This window comes from Anguilla rostrata, chromosome 3, assembly GCF_018555375.3.
Source record: "Anguilla rostrata isolate EN2019 chromosome 3, ASM1855537v3, whole genome shotgun sequence".
NCBI lineage: Eukaryota > Metazoa > Chordata > Actinopteri > Anguilliformes > Anguillidae > Anguilla > Anguilla rostrata.
Window position 1 is genome coordinate 34,214,279 of NC_057935.1, and position 8,996 is coordinate 34,223,274.

The following is an 8,996-nucleotide window of genomic DNA, read 5'->3' on the forward strand; positions in this document are numbered from 1 at the left end:
ATTCTTTGTGTCATACAGTATTTGAAGGCCATCACATCGTAATAGTCTCATCTCATCGAGAGCAGACAACTCTTATCTGCACCTGTCAGCCCCCATTTGTTACAGACCACTAGGTAAAGAAGCCACTGGTTCATGTTCTTGTTGACCAAAACCCTCCCTTTCTGTTAATTTCAACTAAACTCCAATAGCTTAGCTCCGAGTCAATCAACACACAGGAACAGTGTCTCACTCTCTAGAATATTGTGGTTAAAGGCTTGGTCTTGCCCAATTTTTATTAAAAGTGTTGTAAGAGTGACCTGATACTATGACTTGAAATTCATGTTTAGAAACCTGACATTGCAATTGTCCTGTTCTGCATTAAAGGTCCACAACACCCATACAGTTACGCTGTATATAGGCTACACAAAGCAAAGTGTACATCAACCTTGAAAGTGAGCCAAGATTAGGGTTGTAAGATTTAATGTTGCATTTATAAATGTTTTATGCATCTTTATGTAAAAGGAGAGCAGTGCTTATAACAGAACAAAAACAGAACACAAATGCTTTCATGGGTTACATTATGAAACAAATCAGCAGGATATGCTGCCTGCAAACACTCATGCCAATTTTACACGGACTAGGGCATTCACTTAAGTTATTCGCCCCATCACCCCGACATATGCATCAGGGCTCATTTTCAAACAGTCTATAGCCGCGTTTCCACCAAAATTACCCGGAACTTTTAGACCCAGGAACTACTTTTCAAGGAACTAAAAGGTTCCTTCAGCCCATGGTTGTCTGCGTTTCCACCGTGGTCTAAAGTCCCGCGAAGATTAGGCAAATTAGCCCACTGACGTATGAAAAAACGACGTTGTCGTCGGTCCATCTGTCCTATGATTTCTTCTGTAACCCCATACTACCACCGAAGTAGCCTACATTTTTTTTTTGTAATAACCGGGACAGCCCAGAGGGGTTTATTCCACTTATATACAACGGGTTACCAACATTGATTATATATGGTTACTTTTGTATTTTTTTTTAAATCGATTTAATCACCTGGAATTGAAATATTCTTCTGCAGCCGTTTGGGCTTATTTTACCGTTGTCAAGCAAACCTGTCGTTGGTAGTTGAACTTGGACCGTTGTTATGCAACAAATAGGATATAACAGGCCAATAGTCAGATTGTAACTGTTTTATATATCCTCTCAAACACATTCATTATGTTTTTATGCGAACATTCGCTTTCATGTCTTGACATCCGAAGCGACCGAATGCATTCACATTTATAAGTATAACTGGCAACAACAGCAGAAAACATGCACACGTAAACAATTTGCTGTTTGATTACTTTCTCATCGTCAATTCCATATTGCAAATCGCAAAATGACAAGAATAGAACGAAAACTCGGACTTTCGTGAAAATTTAAATTAGTAGTGGTACAGCCACCGTTTGCTTTCCTTCGAAGTTACTGCTAGCCGAGCAGCGAAGTGTGCCTTCCAGATGCGAACCATGCACCATAAATTAGTCCATAGTCTTCCTGGTCTTTTTGTGGAATTGAAGAATGGCAGAGTGAAATTACGGCAGTCTGAAAAAGCTAACGGGACGATTACTAGAATTAACCTGTTATTTTACCCTGACAAAAAGTGCGGAAGGTGATTTCCAGTTTGCTTTTACTGTATCACCAATGTGAATTACGCAGAACTACCTGTATCAAACGTTTGGAGTCAATTACAACGGGCTAACAAAGAAAATCCGGAAGAAAATATTCAGCAACCGAATTAATCCGTTTGAATGTTTTGGTATGTAATATGCTGTCCCAGCACGGATGCTTTTTATAAAAAAAATTAATAAAACGAATACTAAAGCAAGAAAAGAACAGAAGAGCACACGTTATAATTCCAAGACGTTGGCAGGCTATAACCAAAACTAGGCTACTGCGCCGAATAACAAGTTTGATTTGAAGTTATTATGAAAATTAATTGGTTTGCGGCTGCATATTTTTAAACATGGCGCCTGAAAACAAACACAAAAAAATGCTGCGAGTACTCGACCAATCAGAAATGTTCAGCGCTGCAAGCTCCACCCAAAAGGTTCCTGTACTTTCGGAAAGTACTACCCCCCAAGCAGGAACCTTTTGGGGGGTAAAATAAAGCCCCCGGAACTAAATTTAGACCCTAGTTCCTGCGGTGGAAACGCACTGAGTTCCTAGTTCCGGGGTAAAGTTCCTACGGTGGAAACGCGGCTTATGTCAGGGGTGGGTAATTCTGGACCTGGAGGGCAGGTGTGTATGCAGGTTTTTGTTCCCACCAATGAACCAGGCTTAATGAGCTCATTGGTCGTATATACCTAATTCACAGTAAAACATTTCATATAGGAACACAAGAACAAGTGTTTGTCATTCATGCGCTTATCAAGAAATATAGCTAAAATGTCAGATGGTGTAAAAGTTAGGTCTCATTAAGTAATAAAGGCCAGAAGTTGGCAGGACAACCAGACACAATATACGGCCCTTCGTTGCCCATCTCTGGTTTATGAGAACAATATTCATTAAAAGTACTAATTCCTTTAGAAGGGGTTGACATACTTCAAAGTAATTTTCATATTTTATTGCATCTTCCTATTTATCTGTCATGACAAATAGGTTTTTATAAGTTAAAAACAAGGTAAAAGTGAAGCATTGCAGCACTCCGCAGTGCAGTGAATCAATTATATATAATTATACAATTTCTCTTTATTTAATATGGTGCAGATTACTCTAAGAACGGTTTGATATTACATACATTTTGATAAGCGCAACTGACATTGACATAATGCCACACAAGATTTGGAAATGAAAAAAATCATCACTCATTTCTACAGATAAAGCAGATATTCCTACTGCTCCAAGTATGTAAAGTCTGAGCAAAACCCAGAATTCCAGCACTTCTAAAACTTAAACTCTTCTGCATATGCCATTCCCCAGTACTTGTGAAATGGAAGATGGAACCACAAATTTGGTTCGGCTTATGAACTATGACATTTATTCCTGTCTTTTTTTTATTAATTATTTGTCTCCTCATGGCCAAGGCATGTAATGTTTTCATTTTTTGAAAAGCAATGCATCAACCTGCCCTCTTCATGTATAGCTGATCAGTAATCCTCTAACAACCAGAAAACAAAATTTCATAATAAAATTACATCTCAACCATAATATGCTGGCCTATTAAAATTTTCCAAACTGCAACGTGAAAAAATACTGAAAGAATTCTGGTATGTGACAGTGAAGGCTAGTTACTGTACACTGGATGTGAAAACAATGGCTAAGAACACACCACACTAGCACAATAAAAGGGCATGTCACTGAAAAAGGTAAAACCAGGAGAGAATTAGAAATTTCCCTCTATGTTACTCTGGGTTCATTTTCATCTCCTTACTGACATTGTCCAATAACTTACTGTAATAAGCATAATTTAAGAAATAGTACACTTAATCACTATTCAGTCAACTTTTTTCCAGAAAACTGACCCTGTTGAAACTATACCTTATTTTTTCCTTTTTGTCTCAGCAGGATTTCCTCGATCCTGTCTGCGAGTCGGCGAACACGTGGATGAGCGCTGCGTGAAGCGCGCGGTTCTCCCGCGGGTTCACTTGATGGACGCCATGATCTTGATGTACTGGAGAGCGCTGTGCGCCGCGTCGTTGTGCGCGTTGCCGCAGGAGATGCCAGTGCCGTGGCACACGGTGACCGGTATGGTGGACAGTTCTGCCAGGCACTGGTACTGCCCGTTCACCGTCAGCTCATCTGCCAAACAAGCCCCACGGGCACTCAGACATCAACGCTCTCCACAGAAACATTAGCCGCTTATAATGAAGTAACCTTAAGTGTGTAAGCGGGTACACGAGCAGCGCGTGTAAATATTGGCTGATGATTCACAGTGAATAATGTAACTGCAAAATCTTGCACTAGATTCACGCTGATTGTTTTACTGGTTACAAGTGTACAGCTCCTACGATTAATAAGCTGCATTCTGTTATGAGGAATACATAATAGTAGGAATACTTTGTGGCCAAGCAGGCAGCTCACCAATGTCGAAGTAAGTGACTTCAAAGCCCTGCTCCTTGGATAGCTCCAGAATCATCTGCACATAGTCTGTGTTTGGAATGCTGAGGGGATTCCTTCTCAGCATTGAAATGTTCTCTCCTGAAGATGTTTGCAAACATTCCAGCCTCACAGTAGGCCTCGGTGTCTGAATGCACAAACACACATACGGGATACTGACACACTACGCAGCTAACTCTTTGAGGAGTAGGTTTTTTTGAATGTCTTTTAAAAATTCTAAGTCAGTGTTACAGAACTCCATTGATTTCATTTACCATAAGTGATTGCTACATCAGCATTAGTGTTCTTTTAAGAACATTCTAATCACATTTGTGTTCTTACAACTTAAAGGGTTAATAAAGACTCAATTATGTAGACAAGAGCACTGACATAGATAGCAGAATAAAATGTGCCACACTAGCATTTCAAACTAATGAACTCAGAAGGAGGTGAACTTTTACAGACCCACGGCATATCGGGACAGCCAGACAGCGCTTGGATCTTTGCTGCCATTTTCTCTGCAGCGTCCCGCTTGGCAGACTTCTTGGAATTTCCTGTTCCTATAGCAGATAAAAGCAAGTCCATGTAATGCAATGTAGCAATACTGCCAAAAGTCCATTCTCTTGGTTGAGATTATGGTATTCATAGATGGTAGACTTTATTATAGGTCAGTTTGCATTAGCGTAAAATACAATTAATCTGTCCCAGTGGGCAATTAGATGTGCGGGCATGCAAGTCTTACATGAAAAACATGTACTCTATAAAATATAGAAAAATGTTAGATAGGTGTGCATAGGGTGCATTTAATCCAGTTTCCACATTCCACAATACACACATCATGTACTTGGAAGGTGACGCCTAAATGCTGAAAATAAAGTGATGTGAGAAGATTTTGAAACAAATCTGAACAAGATGGCTTCCCTGTTTACTTGTGTGTGTACATGGGGCTCTCCTACTTTCCCCTCTATGTATTTTTTGCGTCTCTGGTTTAGGCTTAAAAAAAAAAAACTTACACTTTAATAAGAATCTTTATGAATATCAAAAAAGATATTCATGCATTCCACTAAGTCCAGAACATGGACTGGTCCTTGCCATTGGTGGTAAGCACTCCTCAGCAAGCATCTTCCCAGCAACGCCCCAGCACACCCACATTAGCCTTGAACATTCCTACTTGAATATTATATGCATTCTTCTAGCTTCATTTACCCCTAGACAATGATACTTAAGACTTTGGTTCCAGGCTAGGCTGTGCCGTAATAAACTATGCTTTTCAATGCATTACAAACTAAACCACAAAGACATCTCCAAAACACTGGAGGCATAAAAACCTACACTTCTATTTGATACTGATATCACTGCAGACAATTCACTAACAAAGACGAGGGGCGACTCACCAGTTTCTGACAAAGCCTCCATTCGGCAGGTGATGGTGAACTCTCTCTTGTGAGGTGGGCCTGCTTCCATGCAGACCGAGTATTCAGGGAGACGCCACCCCCGCTGCAGTGCCAGTTCCTGTGGAGGAACAGGTGGAATTCAGCAGGAACGTAACCTTCAAAAACCTAGCCCATTGAAAACCCAGCTCCTCAACATCATCATTTACCCATCGCCAAAGAATTCAAAGAACTTCCAAAAATGCCTCTCCTTTAAAGTAATTTACATCTGCGGTATGAAAAGCCAAAACATTGTCAGACTTGAAGGCAATGCTACTAACCGTAAATAAGGGAACACTTATTGACCAATGAAAAGCAGAGGAAGGTGAAAACTGTGATTAAACACTAGAAAGGTTACAATTCCTGAAGAAATTGTGTGGGCTCTCTTACCAATGGGTATGAGCAACATGTTTTGTGGACTCTAGGGGGCGCCTAAATTAACATTCTATAATGCTTTCCTATGGGGAAAAATTGCTCACAAAAAGTTGAATATTTCAAAAAATCTGAATACAAGCAACAATGTCTGGAACTAGCCGGTCATTTTGGAGTAAGAAGTATGAATGTAGTGCAAAAACTGTAGGACTAGTTAGATCTAGAAAAATTGGGCAGAAAGTGCAGATCATAAAAAATATGAAAGATATCGAGAGTGAGCAGAAACACTGATATACTGAAAATGCACTAAATTACTGCCACGATAGAAGTTCTCCATCTCCACCAAGTTCTCAAACTTTGTAATTTGTTAAATATCTTATCCTTCATCTAACTGTGTAATCATTTGTGTAGTAAATAACAAAACAAAAAAAAAGATTTTCAGCTATTCTACCAGACATAAGTCACATGACAGTTTTTTTTTGTTTGTTTTGTTTTTTTTTGCTTCGGAAATCTCCTTGCACTATAGATGTCACATTGAAACTGATGCATTTTATTTGAAACTGTATTTACTAACTTTATAAAAGCATCAAACTCTTAACATAAGATATGAACTTATGTTTAAGGGAAGACAGCAACAAAAGTCACGTTACTCACCTTACATGTTCATTGATATTAACTAGAAAACAAACCAAGCTCGGCAGTACCAGATTATCCCCAAAAGAACACTTGAAATTGATAATCAGGCACAACTCGCAGTATCCCTTCATATGCAGTATCCCCCCCCAATGGCCTTTCGACTGTTGATCTGTAATTGCCCTGTGGGACATTGTGAGACATTGTCTTTTCTGATTATTTAAATTTTAAATTCCTTGTGGTGTGCAATGCAATCTGTCATTTTCCCAAAATAGTGTGCTGTTCTATACACCTTGAGACTGTAAAATGAAAGCCACTTTTTAAAAAAATGCATTACTAACAGTCACTTCATTACCTGTAGAACACCTATAGGATTATGTTGATTGTGTGACTCCACTGCAACACCATTATCCTCATTCTTTGGGATGGGGCTGTCGCAGGGAAAGCAGAAGGGAGTGATAAAGCCACACACTGACAAAAGCATCATCACCTTTTTAGATTTATGACTGTAAAACAAGATGCTCCAAACTCACTTCGGTCCAGGCTCAATTTTTAAAATGTTCAGGGCGGCTTCAGCGGCCTGATGCTTTGCCGCTTTTTTACTTGGCCCCTGACCTGCAGTGTGGAGGTAGAAACAAGCTCTAACACTCCCTGAACGAGCACAGCCCTGACAGTAAGTTGTTGAAAAAAGTACCAGAAGGTTCCAGGTTGGACTACTTAATCGAGCACTGCCATATGAGTTAAGCACTTAACCTAAACTGATTAAATAAAACTGCAGATTAAACCAATTGTATTTAAACGTTGGGGCTCGGCCAGGGCGCTGGGTAAACAAACAATATAGGCCAGCTGTAAAAATGGTGATAATTACCCTAATACACATAGTAACAATAATATTAATTGTAATTCCAGCTAAACTTTTCATCAACAGGACACTGCTTCTCTGAAACATTACGTACCTGTGCAGGTAACATCTCCTATTTTGACGCTGAAAACGAAACTAGGGTTGTGGACTACTCCTTCAGCCTTTTCCATGATATACACGGGTAAGTTTCCCATCTTTGTGCCATATTCGTGAAGAATTTGAATGGGAGTTTTTGCAGGGCAAGGAGAAGGCGGTTCTTTCAAGCCCAAGCTGTGTGCGAAAATAAAATAGCAAGCACTGGCAATCATAACTTGATCTCAAACATGTTCGTTAGTTGGCTGGACAGTAAACTATAATAACAAACGGTTAGCTATCAATATTTAATTGATGATTTATATCCAGTCGCTAAAAAGCAAGTAGTAAGATGCTTTTGTACTATGTGAACATAAACGTATCATTTAGCTAAACTAGCAAGTCAGATCTAACGTTAGCTAAGAGAGTCATAATTTAGTTCCTTTGTATACTGAAGTTTAATACAGACCCAATAATAAGTTAGCTAAATATAGCTAGCTGCGCGTAAATAGCTAATACAGGGTTTTAATTTTATCCAGTAGCTAGGTGCATCGCATGTGTGAACAGATAGGGAACGACATAAATAATGGACGGACCAGGCATTACTGCTAACAGGAGTTCTTGCTGCAGCAGGAGGAAATCCGTCTTGAGACATGACGAGCTAACTAATTAGCAAGCGAGCCAAATAGCCACCGCTACGTTGTATTGAAGATTAAATTCTGGACGATGGGACGACGGTGGGATCATAGGACCCACCCGTGTCCAAGATAAACAACTATCGGCATTAGCGACCACAGAACTGCGACACTAGCTCCTCCACTTGTGCGGTATAGCTTCCGGGTTACATCCTATGACCAACTCAAGCGGCCAAAACCAGACTTCGTTTTTGAAGCTCATTTCCTGGTCTTGTTGTTCCTGGTTGCTCACTAGCGCCACTACGGTTGGCTCCAGTATAGGTGTTTTCATATCCGGTTTCCATGTAAGTCTAGGGTACAAATGCGGTCAAAATACAAAGTCAATAATTTTTTCTCATGAGAACAAATAGTCACAATGTGTGTATTTTATTTGTCTTATGACTGTCCTTGGGTCGATTTCATGATCTATTGTGTCATTTGGGCACTGTTATAATATTTGTTGTGGACCAGTGAGGTACAGTTTGCGTCACTTCCTGATTACTGCAGAGGACTAAGCTACAGTAGGGGCTACAGTCTATGGTCACTGGGGTGAGAGGTGGCGGCTCCGACCACGGCCCACCTGTGCGAAGTCAGAAAATGCAGGCATCCCATTTCGTAGCGATTTCATTATGGCGTGTGCTATTTACAGCTGCACTAGATGACCATAAAATAATCCTCCTCTTAAGTGTTTCGGTAGCCGAGTCATTTTTACTATTTTCTTTAGCCTACTTAACTAAATAATTGGTTGACAGAAAGCATAATCAGCTTGCTATATTTGGTAGTCCAGTAGCCTATGCTAAAACAGTTCGCAACTACCAAGCCATTTGACTAGCTAGCTAACCCGAACTGGCAAATATTCAATCTGTCAAAGCTGTTTGACGGCTTGTCAGTCGT

At 40.0% G+C, this 8,996-nt stretch overlaps 1 protein-coding gene across 1 annotated transcript; it reads right to left on the reverse strand.

Annotated features, from left to right (window-relative positions):
• Nucleotides 1–442: 442 nt before the first annotated feature.
• Nucleotides 443–8,278, reverse strand: prkra (protein kinase, interferon-inducible double stranded RNA dependent activator). Its single transcript, XM_064327287.1, has 8 exons — nt 8,025–8,278; nt 7,451–7,626; nt 7,028–7,109; nt 6,850–6,925; nt 5,454–5,571; nt 4,525–4,619; nt 4,045–4,207; nt 443–3,762 (listed from the first exon to the last, which is right to left on the reverse strand). Exons 1-8 carry the CDS (start codon nt 8,081–8,083, stop codon nt 3,605–3,607), a joined length of 927 nt encoding a protein of 308 aa, XP_064183357.1. The 5' UTR covers nt 8,084–8,278; the 3' UTR covers nt 443–3,604.
• Between the last annotated feature and the right edge of the window lie 718 nt (nt 8,279–8,996).

Coding starts and splice junctions, on each gene's coding strand:
- prkra (XM_064327287.1), bottom strand. CDS start 8,083: ATGTCTCAAGACGGATTTCCTCCTGCTGCAGCAAGAACTCCTGTTAGC. Junction 5,572..6,849: donor ATCCTATAGGTGTTCTACAG/GTAATGAAGTGA, acceptor GTTCCTCCACAG/GAACTGGCACTGCAGCGGGG. Junction 4,620..5,453: donor GGAGGCTTTGTCAGAAACTG/GTGAGTCGCCCC, acceptor TATCTGCTATAG/GAACAGGAAATTCCAAGAAG.